Source organism: Alexandromys fortis, unplaced genomic scaffold (genome assembly GCF_014885135.2).
Source record: "Alexandromys fortis isolate MF-2015 unplaced genomic scaffold, M_Fortis_MF-2015_v1.1 scaffold_28, whole genome shotgun sequence".
NCBI lineage: Eukaryota > Metazoa > Chordata > Mammalia > Rodentia > Cricetidae > Alexandromys > Alexandromys fortis.
In genome coordinates, this window is record NW_026067901.1 from 13,329,859 (window position 1) to 13,351,028 (window position 21,170).

Consider the following 21,170-nt stretch of genomic DNA (forward strand, 5'->3'; position numbering starts at 1 on the left):
TGTCCCACACTTTGGGGTATACTCCCTTCTGCTCCTGCCTGCCCAGGGCTTCCACTTGCTGGGGGACAGAGGTGAGTGAGGCACTGGTTGAGTGATGGCTCAGAAGGCTAAGAGGAGACCCCCTGTGTTCCCCAAGCACTTTGGGACTACTGTGGATTTTTTAAAATTCTTTTATTTTTTAATAATTTATTCAACTTTATTTTATCAGATCCCTTGGAACTGGAGTGACTGGAGTTGTGAGCTGCCACGTGGGTGCTGGAAATTGAACCTGGGTCCTCTGGAAGAACAGCAGTGCTCTTAACTGCTGAGCCATCTCCCCAGCCCCCACTATTGTGGAGCCTTGACATCTTTGGGGAGTTTTTCTGGAACCCCTGGGTTGCGAGGTTAGGGACAACAGGGCATATCTTTGGCAGGTGGGGAGGCCTGTTGTGGCCCTGAGCTCTGGGAAGGCAGCAGCAGGTGCTTCGGAAACAGCTCCAAAATTCCAGGTGCTTGTGAGGGACAAGGCAGCATGCCATGCCTCTTTCCGAGAACGCCCCAAGCTCCTGCACACCCAACAGACACAGATAGCAGGGGCAGGCCTGATAGCCAGCAGTCCAGTGTCCCCTGGTTTACATCCTCCAAGTGCTAAGTGCCACCAGTAATTACCTCCTGCTCTGGCAGCCCCTTTGTTTACTTTCTGACTCGGTCTAGGGTCTCCGGCTCTGAACAGGCTGCTTGCTGCTAAACCAAGATCTTAGCCTGGTCCAGCCAACACTGAGAAAATGAATGAATGAATGAATGAATGAATGAATGAATACATGACTGAGTGTGTGGACTATCTTAGGACACGGCAAAGACTTTGCAGGGAATTTGGGGGATGTATTCACTGTCACTATAGTGGGCTGGACACTGTCCCCAGGTGTTTGTGTATAGCTGAAACCTCAAATCTGACAGGGAAAGAGGCTCTTTACAGCTATAATGGGCTAAAACCTAGAGATGAAGTGGTCCTGGGTTGAGGTGGCCCTCAATTGGTGGCTGATGGCCTCATACACAAAAGAAACTTGGGTCAGGTGTGGTGGCACGCGCCTGCAATCATAGAAACCTTAACCTTAGGAGAGGTGGAGGTCGGAGGACTAGAAGTTCAAGATCATCTTTGGCTACCTAGTGAATTCCAGGCCATCCTGGGATATGTTGGGATCTTGTCTCAAACAAAACAAAACAAAACAAAACAAAAACCTAGGGAGCTGGAGAGGTGGCTCAGCAGTTGAGTTGAGAGCACTGGGCTGCTCGGGCAGAGGACCTGGGTTCGGTTCCCAGCACCTACCTGTAACTACAGTTCTAGGGCATCCAACACCCTTTTCTGTCCTCTGCAGACACTAGTCACACACGGGGGGAGGGGGAAGGGGGGAGAGGGAAGGGGGCACTCATACACATGAAATCTCAAGAAACAACAGAAAAAAAAGAAAAACTACTCCATCCAAAACTCAAAACTCAGAGACCTGGCTAAAAAAAAGCTCTGAAGACAGAGACGGAACTAAAAGAAGTCTGCCATGAACCAAGGACAACAGAGCCAGTAGAGGCAAAGCCAGAACCCTCTCTGGAGTCCCTAGAGGGAGGCAGCCAGGTCACCCCCCACATCTAGCTGTGCCAGAACACACTCCTGTTATTTGGGGTGGTCCAGTGTGGCATGACTCTACAGTCCCAGGACACTAATGAGGTCACGGAGGTAAAAGGGGGTCATGCCTGGGCTCAGAATGAGGGCCACAGCTTGGAGGGCTAGCCAGGATCCACAGGCTGATACTGCTGTTGTGACCCTGCTTGAGGCTAATGTCCTGGAGCCCTTGCAGGCTGTACACTGGGAGAGGAGCAGGAAGTCAGGCAGGGGCTGGGAGGGGACTCTGGAAGGGAACTCTGGGCACACTGTCTCAAGCCCATCACTACTTTGTGTCTGAGTGGACACCTGTCTGGGAACGGACCTGGAACCAAGTCATGCAATGGTGTGCAGTACGGGTCCTGGGTGCTCTGGGTAACCCTGTGTCTCTCATCTGGGGTAGAGGGTAGAATTTTCCTTGTTGGCTAAGATCATGACAAGGTGAACTGAGGGCCCTGAACAGGCTGGCACATGATAGGTGAACAGAACACAGCAGAGCCCCGCTGCCGCAGGCAGGGGGAGCCTCCACCCTAAAGGATGGACATAGGAGCTGTTCAGGTACTGTGGGAACTCCAATCAAGCCTCTGCACTCTGACAGGCCACCAAAGGAAAAGCCCTGGGGAGACTCAAGTGATCTCTACTTGCAAGGCCCCCCAGAGCTCTGGCAAAAAGCAGATCCCCTCACAACCACACAAGGTGAGGAGCCATCTAAGTCCTCTGAGCTAGAGGCCCCCCAGGTGGGAGTGAAAGAGTCCCCACAAAGTCACTTTTATTTAAGTTCCCAGACAACACACCTATAGGCGTTCTCTCAATGTGCTCTGACCTGAGTTCTGAGTCACAGGGTTCCTACTGTGCCAGAAGCCATGTCCAGAGGCTTTATTACACATTTTTATAGTTAATCCAACAACAGCCACTCACCCATATCATTGATAGAGAAACTGAGGACCAGAGGTAGTAAGCAAACCACTTAAGGTCACCCAGCAGAGAAGAGTTGAAATCTGAGCCAAGGTTAGCGTGGCTCCACTAAACCCTGGCCAGAGACAAGGAAGAGGGTGAAGACACCAGTGAGCAGCTCTGGGGCAAAAGGAACCTTCCTTCTTACTGTTCTGCTCCCAGCCCAGTGAGGAGAATTGTGCAGGCCTAAGATAGAGGGAAACCGAGGCAGGAAGGTAGTCTTGGCTCTCAAGCGATCTGCAGCTTAGCGGAGGGTGGAAGATAGGGTCCCAGTTGGCAGCCCTATCTTCCCCGGGCTGCTTACTAGATGAACAGAAGACTAGATGAACAGAAGACGTGTGTCCAAGTGACAGCCGAGTCCCTGGTGGCAGACCACAGCGGGCGAAGCACCTGGCAGGATTTCACCGCCAGGTGGAGGGGTGGAGAGGAGAGCCAGCATCCATAGACCTCCCTCAACAGCCTGCCTCACACTCCCTCGATCCGTATTTTACTCTGGGTAGAAATACTTATTTTTAAAGGGGCCAAGAGGAGACCCATTGGGGAACTCGGCTAAAAGAACTATCTGTGACTCTGGCTCTTAAAGTACAGCTGGGGGAGGGGCTTCCCACGCCCGGCTGGTCCGGGATGGGCCTCCGGAAGGGTCCGGTAAGGAATGTCTGGCAGCTGCCGCACCCCCACGGACAGCTGGGAGGCCCGGGGTCCAACTAGGGGGAAGCCACCGCCCACCCCGCGTCGAGAGCCCGACACGCATACAGGAAGTGCAGCGGCGCCCCGCTGGGGCCCCACGAAGCTCAAGTGCGCCCCTGCGAAGTGGGGGCGCAGAGGCAGTTCCTGCTCGGGGCCACCCGCCCCCGGGGCGCGATCGCGGGCTCGAGCCGCCGACACGTTGCACTCGCTTCCCTCCCCGCGCGCGGCCCGGCGGCGGGGCGAGCTGCGCGCAAAGTGGCGCGGTACCGTCTCCGGCCACGCCGCTCCGGGCTGCGCGCCTTACCTGTTCCAGGTGGCGTTGGCGCAGGCTCGGCGCTGCTGCGTGCCCCGCTCGTCCGCACTCGCCGCGCCCGGCTCCCTCTTGCCCAGGTCACTGAGGCTGGGCGAACTCATGAACTTCAACCTGCGAAGAGTCCTCATGCTCACCCCGGCTCACGCGCGCCCCGCGTCCCCTACGACTATACTCGGCTGCTAGCAGCAAGCCCGGCGACCCCGTGGGGTCCCACCCCGGCCCCGCGCCTCCGCCCGGGGCCGCGCGCCCAGCGCCGGGCTCTGTGAACCATTGCTCGCGGCGGCGCAGCGTGGAGCGCTCGGAGCGCAAAAGCAGGCCGGGGGTGGGGCCTCCCTCTGGGCGGGGCGGTGGTGGGCGTGGTCTAGCGTTGGGAGGGCGGGGCTGGCGTCTTGAGCCCTCAACGGCCAAAGGGCCAGTTCTGGGGGCGCTCTCAGGCGCCTCCTTCCTTCCCTTCGGAAGCCACCATACAAGAGCCACACAGCAGTCCAACTGCCCACCCGCCACCCAACATTATAGTCACACACACATACACACACACCCCATGCACAGGGACCCATGGTCTCCCATCAATGTCTCCTGAAGTCACTCCCTCGCCAGCCATCCGTCCCAGGAGAAAAAGCTGTGCCCACAGAGATCCATCCAGACCCCTTCACGTCGACACAAGCTCCTCCCACTGCGGATCAAAGCTTTCAGCCGGTGCCTCAACCATCAGCCCCACCCCACCAGAGTCCAGCATGAACCAGTCTGTCCTAGACCCCTTTCTTAGGGGATGGGCCAGGGACTAGGGTCCTCTCAGGCAGGGATCTTGGATGATTGACTGGCCAGAGGGGTTGCTGCAGTGGGAGCTGAAGGAATGGAGGACAGTGGCACCCCCTGAATCCTAGGTTCCACGGTCTGGTAGAAGTCAGAGTATCCTAAATCCTTGTGCTTGGGCGATATGCTCCTGGGACACAATGCCAAAGCCTTGGGGGCACTAAGAGCAATTTAAATTCTACCTGTTGGGGATGTTGTGGCACCCAGATAACCTCTCCAGGGTTCTGCCACTCAAATATGCCAAGATGAACCTAACCCAGGTCTCATGAACACAGAGTGCCCAACCCTTCACACAGGGGCTTCTGGGAGTCCCACTAGTTTTGCCTGCCATCTCCAAGCACAGGGGGACAGGCATGGCCCTGAGCAGCATTCAGGAGAGCAGAATCAGGTTCAGCTACAACCAGCCAGCATTTCCTAAGTACCCACTGTATACTGGACACCCCCACATTCCTGTGGTAGGAGGCAGCGATAAACAGACAATTCCTTGTTCACAAGAACTGTCACCGAGCCTAAGGCCACTCAAACTACTGTGAAATGACTGACTGGGAAAGGCTGGGCTTCCCAGCCTTCCTCACAGTCAATGGCTCCAGGCTGTCTGCCCATGCCAGCGAGGACCCCATTGGGGGTGGGGGGCCAACAGCAATGGAGCTCACCAGCCCCCAGACAAGGGTGGAGGAGACATGGTAGGCACCATTGATCCGTGGTCCATGTCAGAGAACCCAAGTCTGGAAGGATGAGACATTCAGGTGTGTGTGTGTCGGGGTGGGGCGTGGGGGTGTTCAGAGAGCTTCGACTCCTCATCAAAGCAGGGTTGAAACTGCTCACCCAGAAAGGTGTAAAGCACTCAACCAACTATGGAGCGCAGGGCATACTGGCCAGGAGCTCTGCTCCAGGAAGCAGGAAGAAGCCAGCTTGCACACTTTCCAGCCGTACTGACATGCACGGAGCACTGTCATAGCTGGACAAGGATTTCCCAACTTATTATAAAAAAAAAATACTTCGGGGAAAATCCCAAATGAATTACTGACCCGTCGGCCCATGCTGGTGTGCAGTGGTGGCCAACATGGCTGGGGCAGAGAGCAGTTGCTACCCCATTGCACTAGCCTTGAGAGAGCTGGGTGGCTGCTCTCAGCCCTTGGACTAGCTGGAGCCTTGGGGTAAGTCACTTCTCTAGGGTCTCGGTTTCCTGTGTGGAAAGTGAAGGCCACAAAATCTTGGCTTCACCCTGTCGCTTCAGGACACGCAGGCCAGGCCCTGAGGATTTTTCAACCTGTATCAGGGGTGTCCAATCTGCTGGCCACGAACACTCTTTATGGGGATAGCTATAGATGTCGGACAATATCAACTTGCAAGCCTAACTCAGCACCTGCATACGGTAGCTCACAACTATCTGTAACTCCAGCTCTAGGAATCTGACACACTCGGGCACTGCATGCAAGTACACAAGTCCACACTCAGATACACACATAGACTCGTAATTAACATTGTAAATAATAAAAAAGAGGTTAGAAACACTTCCTAGACCCTCCTCTTGACTCTACCTGTTCCTCTCCTCCCTATCCCTAGTCCTTAGCTTCTCTAGCCTGGACTACAGACCCCTCCCGACCATTCTCTCCAAGTCACACCTGTTGCCCTCACGAACAGTAGCTGGAGCTGCTCGTGGCACACGCTGCCCTCCTGAGTTCCCACTGTGCCGAAGAGCAAGTCTGAAGCTGCCAATCCATGAGATGCCTACAAGACCTCCATGTCTCCCTGATCTCCAGAACATCCTTCAGTGAACACCAAAGATCAAGGTCATCTCCCCCTTCTGACTGCCTCTGCCCTTGTTCAGACTTAGGATGGCTTTCTAGACATTTCCTATCAGAGCCAGGGGCTGTGACATGCTCATAACCCCATTCTCCATCCTTAGCACACAGTAGGTGCTCCATAGGAATGGCTAGATATACTCATTTCATATTTTAGGCCATATTGGTGGAAATCAAGACGCATAGACAGACGTGAGGCAGCCCTGTCTCTACCGCTGATGTAACTGCAGAAGAACCCTGGGCTCTTCAGAGAAGCCTGACCTTGTACCCAGCACAGATGGGCAGGGTAAGGTGCAGGACTGACCTCTGGCTACCTGCCTGGAAGGAGTGGCTGGCTGGGAACAGGGAGGCAGTCTGGGCTGCTCTGAAAGAGCAACCAGAGGAAAAGAAGAGGTGAGGGGAGACCACAGGGGTGTGGGGTGGGGAGTGAGCTACAGGGGGTCCTGAGGAAGAGGTTAGAGAACAGCCAGGGTCTAAAAGGACAAATAACATGCTGAATAGGGGTATGGGGTACACGGTTGTGAGAATCAGAAGACATATCTAGAGCCAAGGGTAGGGGTGCTCCTCTGTAATCTTGGTAGTTGGAAGGCTGAGACAGGAGAATTGCCTTGAGTTTGCAGCCAGTCTGGGCTCCATAGTGAATCACAGACTCTTAGGCGACAATGTCTCAAGGAAAGGAAAAGAGGAGAGAAAATATCTCCGGAGAGAGTGAAGAAATGAGCTGTCTCCGCCCCAGCAGACTTACACTGGCTACACCCACACCCAATGCAGAAGTGTGACAGAGACGCGGGGGTGCAGTGCTGCCGCGTGTTGGGGCTGGTGGTAGGAAGCGCGGATGAGAGTTGGCGGTAGGCAGCAAAGGGCATTCACACATCCCCTAAGATGCCAGTGTCCCCACCTCAGAACCACAGCTTCCTCTCATGGGATCCAAGTGTTATCCAACCTCCAACTGGCCAGCAAGGACTCTGAGACAGGATCCTGCCCACGAAGTGAGACTCTAAGAACATCAGGGCTGTCTTGCTGGGAGTGAACCCCAAGTGAGCAGCCGGGGTTGGGGCCCATCTAATTTTGCTGCCAGGTCAGCTGACCTCTAGGGACTCAGGGAATCCATTTGGGAGATGGGCAGCTTCTCAGAATGTGAGGGTCAAGGAAGAAACTGAAGCCTGTAAGGGTCCCGCACTCCCCACAGCCCTCTCCAACTGATGGGGTATGAAGGTACTGAGGGGCTGGCCCAGATGGTTCACACTCAGGGCGGAGTACTCTCCAATCCAGACCTCTGTCCACTAGGACAAGATCACAGTGCACTTTCACCTGCTCGTGACAATGACAGGGGACAGAGAGCTTATTTGAAGAAACCAGTTGAAGATGGGTCCCTGCCAGGGGTGGGAAGGACAAGAGACAGGGCAGAGAGGCAAGACTTGAACACACTGCCCCATCTGGTGCTCCAAAGGCTGTGCTGTTCTCTGGAGGTGAGGGGATCCCATGTCCCAGGAGAGAAATGGAGGCTTTGGGACACATGAGCAAAATCTGTGTGGCCGAAGAGGCATGGCTGAAGCTGGAGCCTGGCCTGGTGAGCAGGAGAGACAGAGCCCCAGCTCAGTCATGGTTACCTACCCACCCCAAACACACCCTCACTAGGCTCTCCTCCCGAGAGTTCCTAGAGGGAGCACTTGCCCCGTTAGCAAGGCCTGGCAGTTCCCCAAAGCTGACTAGTACCATGTCTCTAGCAGCCGTGGCAGAGTTGGCTCCTAACCCCGGGGTCCCACATACCCAGGAGAGGACCAGTAGGTAGCTAAAGAACATGCCTGGCTCTGCCTCTCTGGCCTGTGCCCCCGGGGCCATGTCTCATCCTTTCCTTGGTGTGCAGAAGATGGTGAAACAGGAAAATTACAAGTTGTACGTCATTCCAGGAGCTTGGAAACTCCTGTTAGAGAGGAACAATGGGAAGGGGCAGTGAGCCAGGGCTGCAGAAGTCCAGGAACCTGTCACCATAGGGTAAGACGAAGCTAGGCTCTTGGAGGCCCTTCTCTCTGTACCCCAAAGCCAGCTGACCAGTCAGCGTTCTAGACAGGACAGGCGTCCACTGGGCTTGTGAGAAGCAACAGACAGTGCCATCTGCCTCCTCACTCCATGCTACCTTCCCTCAGGTCCTCCTGAAACCTCGCCTGGCTGGTCCTGGTCCTCTGTCCTAAATATGTCTTCCCTCCTGTGTTGCTGGCTGCTGTGGGATTCTGACCAGCAGAGATCCCTCGGATCTGACACCACCGTCACTATAACCATGTGACCCCAAGACACTCTCTGCCTCTAATCCTCAGTGAAGGTCTTGGACATCAGTTTTCAAAGGTTCTTTGGGGAGAGTGGTTTTGAACCCTGGTTCTGATCCGTCCCTCAGCACCCCGAGGGAAGTGAGGTTCCCCATGGAGCTGAATCTGGAAGTGGCAGAAAGTTAAGGTTTGATTCCCTTAGGGAGATCTGCTCCTGCCCTGCCAAACGCACCGCAACTATTAGCCTTGGACATGGCGACCCTGCTTCATGTGGGTGCTTGACTACGGGGCTTGTCCCCACTCCGTGGACGAAGGCCCCATGCCAGCAGTGGGGACCGGCAGGTTGCCAGCTTGCCTTCCTGCTCTGTGCTCTCCTCAAGGCACCTTCTTGCCAGTAGCTTTTTCTTAGAAGAATTCTTGGAAAGAATGAAAGTGACTTAGGAATCAGCTCCTGCTGGCGCTACCGGAGAGGAGCGCAGACACAGCACGCAGGCGCAGGCGTGGTAGGAGCTCTGAATGGAGAAAGTCCGTTTCCTCTCTGGCTGTTTGAACCTTGTACCCAGCCCTGCGAGGTAGGAAGAGCTGCTCCCTGTCAGGGATCCAGATCCAACGTGGGCGATAGGAACAGGGAGAACCAACCCTTGACCGGTATCCCTCACTTCCTGGTTGTAGCGCAAAGAGCCAACCCGGGGTTGTCTTGATGCCACCCGGGGCCTCCCAGGGGCAGGGTGCTGCTTTACAGAGTGGTGTTCCCCAAGCCACCCACTCCTGGACTTCCACACCCAAGAAATGATTATCTGAGAAAAGCTCTTCTGATTAGAGATCCCTGAGTTGGGGGAGGGGTCAAGTCACATGGTGGGGAGAGGTGGAGACAAACCCAGCAGTCAAAACTAGGGTCCTTCAAAATCTCCGTAAAGGAGAAAATCCCTGGAGGGTGGGATCCCCAGTGGATCTGGGCACCAAGGTCAAGAAAAGCAGTAATATTTACCCAGCTACCTGCCACACCCAGCCCCAGCCACTTAAGCCCATCTGAGGTTCCAAATCCTGAGGTCACCACAGGGTCACAAGCTGGTGAGAGGCAGGGCTAGGACTGCTGCTGGAGTTCCTGTTGCCCGTTCTGTCCCCAACTTCCCTAATATCAGGCAGTGAGACCAGAACTCACTTGAGGACAGCTGGACCCACCACTGATGCCTAAGCAATGTGGCTGGGGCTCTAGGGGTCCTGGCTCTCTGCTGCCCCCCAGAGTTTTTATAGGGACCAGCAGCCTCTGGCCTCAGGACTTCCTCTGCCACCTGCTTGGATTCCTGGCCCCGTCCAGATGGGCCCCTGCCCGGCCTGCCTAATCCTGAGATCAGGTCCCGTGCCTTCTCAGAAAACTCCAAATTCCAAAGCCTGGTAAGCAGGGCCCAGTATGCATTCTTTGGATCCTGTTTCCTCCCCTGAACCCTCCAGTCCCTGTTCTCCATTTCCACCGGGTCCTCAGAATCCTGCCTGCTTCCCACCCAGCACTGTCCAGACTCTGCCCTGAAAAACAATTAAACATACACAGAATTGAGCAGTGGTCTCTCTTTGGCCCCACCTCTCACTGACTATGTTTGGGGGGAGGGTTGTTTGTTTGTTTGTTTTTGAGACAGTAATCATTAATGTCAGGGACATAGCCTTGCAACAGGCACCCGAGAGCTACTTTTGCTGACAAGCACACAGGCGGAAGGAAGTACAGCATCCCTTGTTTCGGTTCGTCTGTCTCCTTCGCTCAGGGTCACCTGCTCACTTCTCTGCATAGATACGCCAGTCACTCAAGGGTTGCCAAAAAGCTGTACCCTTTCCCTTAGAAATCTTACTTCAAGGCTAAAAGCACAAACAAAGGCAGATATAGTTAACTTTTACGATGTCCTGTTCCAGACCTTGAAAGGTACCCAAAGGTCCCCAACCGCTGCCCTAAACCTGCAGTCACCTTGAATCCCAACAACATTGAGAGACAACCATCGTTATGACAAGGTACAGAAGCACCCCAAGCAATGGCAAACTCAGAGCTTCAAGGGACAGGACACCCCCAAAGGAGAGCCTCCTCTAGAGTGGCCAGGTCATATACTGGACCAGGAGTTAATGTCTTACGGGAATGAGATCATTTCCCACATAACAGGAATAGTTTGGGACCACCTTGCAGAACAGAAGCGATCACCCAGGCTACACTGTGATCAGGGCTACTTATTTATGTGTTTAAATCATTTTGCAGGAGAGCTAGAGCGATGGCTCAGCCGTTAAGAGCACTTGGTGCTCATGCAGAAGACAGTTCAATTCCCACTACTCACATGGTGAGGACGCATAACCACCTGGAAGTCTAGGGGATCTGACGCCCTCTACTGGCCTCTGTGAGCACCTGCATATGATGCTCATACACAAGTAAAAAATAAGGTAAAATCTTTCTAATGAAACATGATCTCACAGTGTAGTGCAGGCTAGGCTGGAACTCGCTAGGTAGCCTTGGCTAGCAGAATTCAAACTCTTAGTGCTTCTCTTGCCTCAAAAAGTATCATATGCACGGGTCACGAGGTCTGGCATTTTTAATCCTGTGACTCCATGCTTTTGGTTCTGCTCAGTCCAGCTAGGCCTCACTGAAGAATTCTGGGATTCTGAGAAGGAAAGGACCCAGCCTGGGGTCAATGTGGTTGTGACCAAGTCTTGTCCTTAGCTCATCAGAGCATTTTTTTTTTTTTTTTTTTTTTTTTTTTTGAGACAGGATTTCTCTGTAGCTTTGGAGCCTGTCCTGGAACTCACTCTGTAGACCAGGCTGGCCTCGAACTCACAGAGATCATCCTAAATTCTGGGATTAAAGGCATGTACCATGGCAGCCTGGCCAAAATACTTCTTAATTTAAACATTTTTATTAAATTTAATTATTTATTGTGTGGGCATACTCATACACCTTGACACACATGTAGAAGTCAGAGGCCAGCTTGTGGGAATACATTCTCTCTTTCCACCATGTGGATTCCAGGAATCGAACTACGGTCCCCACTTTTACGCACAGAATCACTTTGTTGGCCCCATACCTTTGATTTTTATGGACTGGGGTGTCATGGATTTGAGCACTGCAAAGAAATACGGTGCAATTTGACTTTGACACCATTAATGCAGCTGGCCTGCCCACTTCTGCCACCTCTGGCTCCAGCTTGCCCAACCGCCAGGCTCTGTTTTGGCAGAAGCCCTCTGACTCCTTGACCCAGTTCAGCCTTCTTTTCAGGCCTCCTCCCCCTTGGCTTTTTGAGGATCTTGGGCTGGGTGCCCCTGGGGCCAGGGCTCCTGTTCTCTGAGAAGGGAAGTAGATGGCCAGGGTCCACTCTGAACTACTGCAGAGCAGGGCTTCCTCATGCTAGGCCTCTTCTCCTCTGGCTCTCATCCCTCCTCCTGGTCACTGGTCACATGATCTTCTTCCCTCTCCACTTCCCTCCCTCCATGGGATATGCTCTGCTCCCTGTCCCCAGACACCTTAGCCAGCACCACCTGTTCCTGCTCCTCTGACAAAATGGTCCAGAAAAGTTCCTATGACCAGCCCCTACAGTGCTCCCTCTGAGGGTAGAACCCCAACAATAGTGCCTCTGAGAGTGGTGACCCCCCAGTGCTCGCTCTGAGGGTGGAGCACCGCAGTGCTCCCTCTGAGCATGGAGCCTCACAGTGCTCCCTCTGAGAGTGGAGCCCCCATGGTGTTCCATGAGGCACAGTCCTCATTTCCCCACTCCGAGTACATTTCGCCGAGGTACACTCACTTGGGTATATCTGCCATCTAACAGATGCTGTGACAGCCCTGTAGCGCCACTCCTCCTCACCCTACTGGAGTACTGAGGATGAATAAGTCAGCAGGCCAACAGGAGGAGCCAGGCTCCAGCTCCGAGGATAAGCTCTAGATGGGCAGTGATACTCAGCGGGGCTCCTATGCTGCACGGTGCTAGCCAGGTAATTCTGAGGCCCAGAGCTGCCAAGTGAAAAAAAGCCTAACACCATCTGGACCAGATGGGGTTGCTCAGTAGCCATAGCAAAGTGGTCTGCGCTGGCCTCTGCCCTGACCCACTCCTCACAGTGTAGGTGCTTGTGTGTGTGTGGGGGGGGGGGGGTCGGTGATTACACACCTTGAAATAGGCTGCCACCTACTGGCCAACCACCTGTATAGCCATCACACGCAACGGCACAGCTCAGTGCGTTCCCAAGCAGTTCAGGGTCCTCCCCTCCAGGCTGGACTGCTGAAGCAGGCTAGCTAAATCAGGCCCTCACCTCCCCAGAGCTGAGCAGAGCCTGCTGGTCTCTCCACGCAGGGAAAGAGCATCCCACACCTACTGTGCCTGTGTTCTGCAAAGCACAGGGCTCCTGGGGGCCTAACTGAGGGGAGCTGGCCCTCGGTTGTGCAGTTCTCTCGAGCAGACATCTGGAAGCGACAGGCACAGGTCCCTTATGTGGATGCTGGGATAAATGCCCAGTTCTGCGGGTGGAACTGCTGCTCCAGGAATTCATCTGCAGGGCCACCTTGGCAAGCCACTAGGCTTTGTCAGACCATCAGTCACCCCCTCCCATCAGATTGGCTGGTGGTTAGCTTCCTCCATCAGTTTATCTGCCCAGCTTCTCCCATCAGGCTGCGTCTGGTGAACCTGACCTGACACCCCGGCTTGCCGGTCTCGGCCATCAGGTTGTGGTCAGGTTGTGTCCCCGAATGTCCTTGTGGACACTGAATTCAGGGTTTGTCACAGGACTTTCAATGCATCCAAAGTCACCGAAGGAACTCTAGGATATTTTTCAAAAGCAGATGGAAGAGAAAGGAGCCACAAGAGAAAGCTTTGCCCCCACCAGGGCATTTCCTTGTCGTACTTTTCCATGCCAGGCTGAGCATATGTGTTAGTCACCACTAGGGGTGTGACAGGCCCAGCCTGCCCTTCCCCTGCCTGCTACTTAGAGTGGACAACACTGGGCCTGCCCACTGGACATCGGGCAAGGTAATCTTCTGCCCCAAGCCCACCTGCCTTCCCAGGCCCTTATTCTCAACCCACCACCAGCTTCTACCCTTGAAAACCAGGCCAACAGAGGCCATTTGCTGGGGCCTGTACAGACAGGCAGGGGTTCACTGTGCTCCACGATGCCTTCACTGCACACCTGCCACCCGCAGTCCCTGTCTTCACCTAACAGACACTCTAGGAAACCCACACGGAGCTACTAGGGCCAGGTGCTTTCACGCAGAGCCCTGTGTGGCACGGGAGGGCTGTAGCAATCATCTCTTATAGCCAGGAGAAGGACCCCGTGGCTGGCATGGGAGGGCACTGGGTCACATGACTGGGCAGGGGGAGTTGAACAGCCAGGAGGGCTCCCTGGAGCAGGACAGCTTCCTGCAGAAGCTTGAAGATACGGTGCCCTTCTGGAGGAGGAACAGACAGAAGCCGCAGCAGCAGAGGGAGGGCTACAAAGGGCAGCTGAGGAGGCGGGAATGGGGTTAGCAGACACCACAGGGAGCCAGGGGCGTGATGGCCTGGCCAGAGCTGGGGCATGGTGCTGGCTTGGCAGCCCACAGGGTCCCCACTAGTGGCTGGTGTGGCCAGCTCCCTGTCTCACCCCCAGATGCTGTGGCAACAGCTCCAGGGACCACAGACTTTCCCTGGGGAACTTGACAACCTCGGAGACATTTCCATCCAGCCCAACAAATTCTGTCCTCAAGCCTCTGGTCTGCTGCTTGGCAAACCTACCTCAGGCCTTGCCAGGGCCTTTCTGGCAAGTGGAGCCTTTCCAAAGGCCCACTGAGGACTATCCGGTCTCGGGGATATGAGGACATGAAGGAGATCCAGATGTATCCCCCAAAAGTCACAGATCTGAGACTGAGCCTCGGAGAGGCAGAGCAGCCTATCCAAGGTCACACAGCTCAGTGTGCACACACGACACAAGCTAGCTGGTTGGCCCGGATGTGCAGACAGTTTTATGAATGGGTGAACAGAAGATTCAGCAGCCTGGGCACGCTCCCACTCCTCACACCAGAGGGAAGGCACCATCTGCCGCTGTTTCTGTCGTCGCTGATCCCAAAGGAAAGTCCCAATACTGTCACATCAGGATGGACACAGAAACTGGTCCTGTCGGAGTCCGACTCCTCAGAGACAGACTTGGGGTCAGACAGATAATGCCAAGTCTCCTCTGGCCACCAGGTCCTGAAAGATCCGACCCATCTGACCTGCACACGGCCTCAGTGTCTCCATCCTACAGAGGCTAAGGACCTACCTTGCTCAGGAGTCAGAGGCTGCAGGGTGGGCGAGGGATGGGGTGCCCGTAGCCTGTCTGCTCGTGACCTTGGCTGAGGCCTGCACAGTCCAGAGAGGCCTGAAGTTGGGTCAGCATTTTCACTGTGCTGGGTGCCCTGGTCATGGGGCTACCCAATGGCTTACATATTATGAAGAATCCATGAGGCCAGAGGACAGCGAGCAGGAGGGCTGGGCAGAGGGCTCCTGGGCTGTGACTCAGCGGAACTTGGGCAGGCTGCAGGCAGCTTCGGTGGGAGCTGCCCATGGCAGTCTGTGCAGGGAAACCCAGCTGCCTGCCTCCTGATAAATATTTTATCATGCTTATGGAAGAGGTCCCAGGCGGGCGACTACAGCCGTGGAGCCCATACTACACCCCTTCCTGTCCAGGCCTGAAGTCATGAGAGAGGCGGGTGCCAGGATGAGCAGCTGGACAGCTCCTTTCATTCCTGATCCAAGGAGACATCAGGGCATCTTAGTGCAGCTCAGCATACAACCCCACCACTCCACTACCCGGCTGCACCCTGCTGATGCGAGGCCTAGCCACGCCCCTCACATAAAACCCCCTTCTTCACTCTACCTAGAATACCAGCTAGACTCTGACCTTCCGACCTGCTGGCTCCGTGCTAGCCACCTCCTTCAGGAAGCCTTCCTGCATGTCCCTTCCTGTCACGTAATCCTGGGAAGGCCTATCTTGGCACCTGGCTCTACAGTGGGGTTAGTGTTCCCCACTCGTGGGGGACAAGATGAGGTCGTGGAATGCAGTGATCCTTGGACCTTTGTCCATACAGAGGTTCATCTAAGCGGGGAAACCATAGAAGATCAAGTCAGGTGGGCTCAGAAAGTAAGACCTGGTCCCCTCTTGCAGGGACAACCACTTTTGTAAGAAGAAAGGCTATCCCAACAACTCAGCCACCATGCGATCCTTCACAGCTTGCCAGGCACCTCCCATCACACCCCATCAAAGGCTCACTCCTTCCAAGGCCACCGAGATACAGTGTTCTAGGTCTCACTTGACAGACGCAGAGGACTGTCACATCTGTGTGCCCTGAGAATCCTGCAAAGGGCTATCTGCAGAAGAGGGTGTGCACAGTGCAGGGTGTTGCATGGCTAAGAACTCAGGAGTGGTAGGAACCGGGCATTGCCTAGGAAATAGTGAAGAAGTTAGAGTGACATCCTATGAAAAAGCAGGACACATATTCATGTGCCACCTGGTGACATATTTAGGCTGGGGACTGTAGACACAACCCCACGATAGAATCTATTGGGGGAAAAAATGCCAAAAATGAAAACAGAAGCTGGGCGTGGTGGTTGCTCATCCTTAACCCCAGCACACAGGAGTCTGAGGCAGGGGAACTGCTCAGATGTTGAAGTCAGCCTGGACTATATTATATAACAAGTTCCAGGCCAGCTTGGGTTACAGAGTATGACCCCGTTTTGAGCCCAAACTCAAACTCTCAGAATAATGGCATAGGTCTGAGGGTATGGGTGCGTGAGGCTGGAGTCTCCTTCCAGGCTGTGTACAGTTGGGCTGGTGTCATGGGGGACACAGGACTGGCCCACCGGAGGGTCTTCTCTCCTCTCAGTCCCGGCGCTGGCTGAAGAGGAGCAGGATGAACACAGCTATGAACGATAAGTGGGGGCGTCTCCCCTCTCTACAGGAGCCTTGCAGCCCCTCCCAAGATACAAGATCAAAGCTCTGTCTTCCCCTAGCACAGTTGAGACCATGCACCAGGGGCTGTGACCACCACAATCCAAGTGCTAGACTAACAGTCAGAGGGGCGTGAGCTCCCTCACATCTGGAAAAACCAAGCAGAAGCCATATCTCCCGACCACGACGTAGCCATGACAGATGGCTTTCGGCCCATCTGAGTCAGACTGTCTTACAGCTGTGTGACCTGGGTCCTGGATAATGACCTCACTACCTCACCTGCATCTGGACAGTGGGGTCACCATAGCGCAACCTCCCAGGGCCTACAGAGGGCAAGACGGAGGCAGGTCTGTGTGCCTGTGATTTGCCTCGCTAGGGCATGCCTAAGGACAAGAGTGGCTATGCTGGCTCCCAGTGTTGCAGGCTGCTCACCACACTCTCTGCAGCTACATGGAGGAGAAAGCTTGTTTTATAGACGAGAAAACTAAAGCACAGGCAGTAACCCCTCAGACTCAAAGAGCATGTCCAGCATGGAGCCAGGTCTCGAACTCAGACCTAGAGTTGAGGAGGGCTGTCTTCTAGGCTGGGTATTCTCTTGTGTCTTCTTCCTGGACTGTCCCGTGGATGCAGGTTCATTCATTCTGCTTGACGAAATGCTTTTATAATTTAATGATGGCCTCAATCTAGTAGGCAAACTTTGAGAACCTTTTAGAAAAATGCATATGACTCATGCTGGGATCCAAGGAGCCAACAAGGTGGCCCCTGACAGCAAGGCTTCATGTTCTTATCTTTAAGCATATCAGTATGGCAAGTGTCACGTGGCTGGCTATAGAGATCTGGGTCTAAGCCCTGGCCCTTCTCCTTGTTGGCCCTGGGTCTCAGTTTGCCCATCTGCTAACTGGGCAGAGTCACAACAACCTCATGGACTGTCGGGAGAGCAGAGAGGCCAGGGAAGCTCCCATGGAGCCTAGCTCAGAGCAGATGATCAAGACACAGGGACACTTGTTCCTTTCAGGGTGAGTCAAGCTTTGGGGCAGAACCAAATGGGACAAAGTCTCTGTATGCCTACTGGACAATCTTCTAATAAGGGGCCTCCTCACATGCCTCACTATGTAGTTGGAGAATTTCATCTCTGTGAAACACCATTCATCTTTTAAAAGAGGAGCAACAGACCCTCAGTCTCTCGGACTCCCTTGCAGCTACAAGGTATGCGTAGGTTACGTTATATCTGGACACCAGATATAACCAGTGCTATAAAGAACTGAGGATGTTGCTGACATCCAGCATGCCCGCAGGCGGCAGCAGCCACCGTCCAGGGAACGGAGACAGGGATTGGTATCCGGACAAGTCCTAGACTAACAATCACAGGGAAGAGAGCTCCCTCACACCTGGCATAATCAAGCTGGAGCCATGTCTCTCCACCAAGAAGTGACCATGATGGATGGCTTTGGTTCATTCGAGTCAGACCCAGGCTTATAGTAGGCTCAGGGCAGTGAAGCTCCTGGGGAGGGGGGGGGGTGACAGATGGCACAGAGCTGCGGAAGGTTCCTTGTACCTGTACTACATGGATATGTGTTCCTTTCTCTCACCTACATCAACCTCAGCACCGATATCAAGATCCACAACAACACTACGACTTGGGCTGGGACTACCCTTTAGTTCTCGTGATGAACATAAGGCATGTGGTGGCCATTCTTATCACTTGATAGACAAAACAGGAGGCAGCCAGAGGCTGGGAAATATGCCAAGGCCGGGGCTAGTGAAGGTGTGCAGACTAGATCCCGACAGTCGGGTCAGAGCCTCCACTTAGTCCCAAAACCATCTACTCCAGCTCTCTGCAGGAGAGGACCACAGCTCATGGGAATGGGGGGTGGGGGGTGGGGGGAGGCCAGGCAGTTTCCTGGGGCAGGTGACTCCATCCCCCCTTGCCCCTTTGGAGACATGTCAGGGTCTCAATCTCACTTCGCAGCTGTAGAGTTCTGATCATTCTGCCCCCCCCCCGACCCCCTAGTGCTGGGGTAACAGGTATGCACCATCATGCCTGACTTCTGTGGTGCGGGGCATCGAACCCAGGGCCTTGTCAATGCTAGGCAAGCACCCACTAATTGAGCCCCAGCCCCAGCTGAGTTGCTGTCTCTTAGAAAGTCCCGCATCCAGATCCAGTTTTGAGACACGAAAGAGGAATGCGGTTAACAGAGAGGAGCATCACGTTGCCATTATGGAGCCACTTCCTCATTCCAGACAAACTCTGACTTCCCATCTCCCGCCTCTGATGGGGAGTGAGGGTCCCTGTGGCCACCCTGAGCTTCAGGGCAGGATTCCCTGATCCTGCTGCTTAACCCAGGGGACCAGGGTTAGTCTCCTCTGAATCTCCAGCTCTGCATCCTTTTGTCATGTGTGGCTTGCTCCCTCTGTAGGTCTCAGCCCCATCCCCCATCCCTCCAGCCACCTGCGGGGTTGGGGAAGGTCTTTAAGAACCGATCGCTTTCCTAAGGGAGGTCTCATGGGCATTCTGGAATGTGGGACGTCTAGAGGGGGCCTGGGGTTGATTCTCTGACTGGGTGGGGCGTCGTCTAGGTGGCTCCACTGTCACCCCTCGGGCCCCGCTTTACTCACAGTGGCTGGCATCACACTGAGCTCCTGCTCTGCCTCCCCAGGCATTTCCGGCCAGGCCAGCCCTGGCCTTTCAAGCTACCCATTAGAAACAAAAGCCATTCGCCAGCAAGCATCTGCACAAACACTTTCCCTGCTGCTGAGGAAATGCAACTGTCCCTAGTACCCTCCATTAACACAGTTATCCCGAAAACAATCACCACCCACCCGGTGGCTGGTACCTCCACCTTCTGGGCACATCACTGGATCCTCCTGAGGGACCCAGTGTGGGTAGAAACACTCCTTGTTTTCAGATGGAGACACTGAGGATCAGAGAAGCAGAGCGACTTGCCTAGAGCCACACACTCACTCGGCAGTGGGCCTCAGAGTTTGCTCAGTTTCACCTGGTTTCATAGCAACCTGTGCCCCACAATTCAACAAAGAGCAGTGGATACTGAGTGCAGGAGCACTCAGGAGGTCATAGCCCCTGACAACGGGACTTAAGTTCTCAGAGAGCAATGGCCAGCTCAGGGACACAGCCGAGCCTTGGCCACTAACAGGGACCCTTCTTGAGACTGAGCCATTGTCCACCAGCCTTCTCTCAACGAGGCTCACACCTCAATGTGCACCTGACCAGGGTTGAGGGACCATGTGATAAACGCAGATTCCTAGGGCCCCAGCAACATCCCAGGATAACCCAAGAGCTTGCAGTCTGTGAATCAAGCATCCTCAGAGAGGACCAGGGATGGCTAGAGACCTGACTGGAAGAACCCCAAGCCTATCCTAGGAGGGCCACAGGGAGATGCTGGCCTCTCTGTATGCAGTCCAGGGAACAGGCCCAAGCCTTTGGGATCCTGGACACAGAGGCAGGTGCAGGCTCGCTCTTAGCCAAGTGTATCTCTAATCACCTAACTTTGAGATCAAGCCACAATCTCCACAGTCCCTTATAGCGTCACTCCTACCCATGCCAGACGGCGATCTGGAAGCTCAGGGGGCAGGATGGAGTGAGTCGGTTTCCTGGGGCTTGCAGGCCAGGGACTCTCCCACAGCCCTGTGCTTCTTGTTCACCCTGGCTCTGGCAAGGAAAATCTTGGAAAGCATTAGGGCCTGCTCATATGAGATGGCATGCAGAAATCATGTGATATTTGGTCACTGGCTCAGACCTTGGTCAGGCTGATCTGCCAGGTGTCCCTACCTGCTGTCAATGGCCAGTGAGGGTGACAGACCCCCCTAAGGGCTCCTACCCTGGGGCCTCTGCCTGTGTGGGATTATCTACTGCTCTTGTCCAGCTCCCTGCCAGGAGGTGGCTGGAGGCCCAGGCCAGAGACCAGAGGATGTGTGTGTGTGGGGGGGGTCACAACCTGAGCCAGGAATAGCTTGGAAACAAGAGTCCCCCTCCCTCGACCATCTTTGTTTGCTCTATTAAGGGGGGCAATGGAGAGGAAGAGGCAGCTGCGATAGGGAGGAGACACGCTCGGATGGAGGGAGGTTGATAGGATGGCTAGGCGTCTGGGCAGAGGGCTGTACCGACCCCAACGGGACCCACCCACACAGATGGAGAGAAACTCAAGACACCGAGAGAAGGGGGCGGGGCGGGGGCCTCTGAGAGACGAACGAGGAAGGTCCCAGGAGGTTAACGGGGAGGCTATACTTCTCCAGGGGCCGCTTCTGCCTAGAGGTCGCCCCCACCCCTATCCCACCTTCGGGCGCTCGGCGGGACTCTCGAGCACACGCACACATGCACTCGCGGCGCCGCCCCGGCCTCGCTTTCTCCAACCGAGCGTGCCGCCCCCTCTGCCAGACCCGGGACCCTCCCTCCATCCCGGCCTCGAGAACCGACCGCCGCTCACCTGGGTCCCCGAGCCGCCGCCGCAGCAGCCACCACAGCGCAGAGCCAGGACAGGCTGGGGGGTTGGGGGGGGGGGGGGAGGAACTGCAGAGACCACGCCCACCAGAGACCACGCCCGCGGATCCCGCGCCCCTGAGAGGCCCCGCCCAGCCGGCGAAGGCTCTGTCTCTAGCTAGAAGAAATAGGGCGCTTAAGGGGCTGCGGACACGCCCATCATCCGGGCAGCGCGGGCTCCTCCCGGTATACCACTGCGTGCATTGCGCAAGCTGTGTGTTCCAGTAGGGGGCTTCCCGGGTCACCCTTGGGCCAGAACCCCCTAGAACACACCCACTGATGGTACATAAAT

The 21,170-nt window shown here is 55.0% G+C and overlaps 1 protein-coding gene across 2 annotated transcripts in view; it reads right to left on the reverse strand.

Moving 5' to 3' along the window:
• The window catches only part of Prr5 (proline rich 5), a 39,634-nt gene extending 18,771 nt beyond the window's left edge, over positions 1-20,863 (reverse strand). The window contains exons 1-2 of one of the 2 annotated variants that reach the window (XM_050130044.1): positions 20,826-20,863; positions 3,579-3,698 (exon numbers count right to left, since the gene is read on the reverse strand). In XM_050130044.1, the coding sequence (XP_049986001.1) occupies positions 3,579-3,688 (110 nt within the window). In that variant the 5' untranslated portion in view covers positions 3,689-3,698; positions 20,826-20,863. Of the gene's footprint in view, positions 1-3,578; positions 3,916-20,825 lie in introns of those variants that run through there. The other variant, XM_050130035.1, reaches the window with a different exon arrangement.
• Positions 20,864-21,170: the final 307 nt, after the last annotated feature.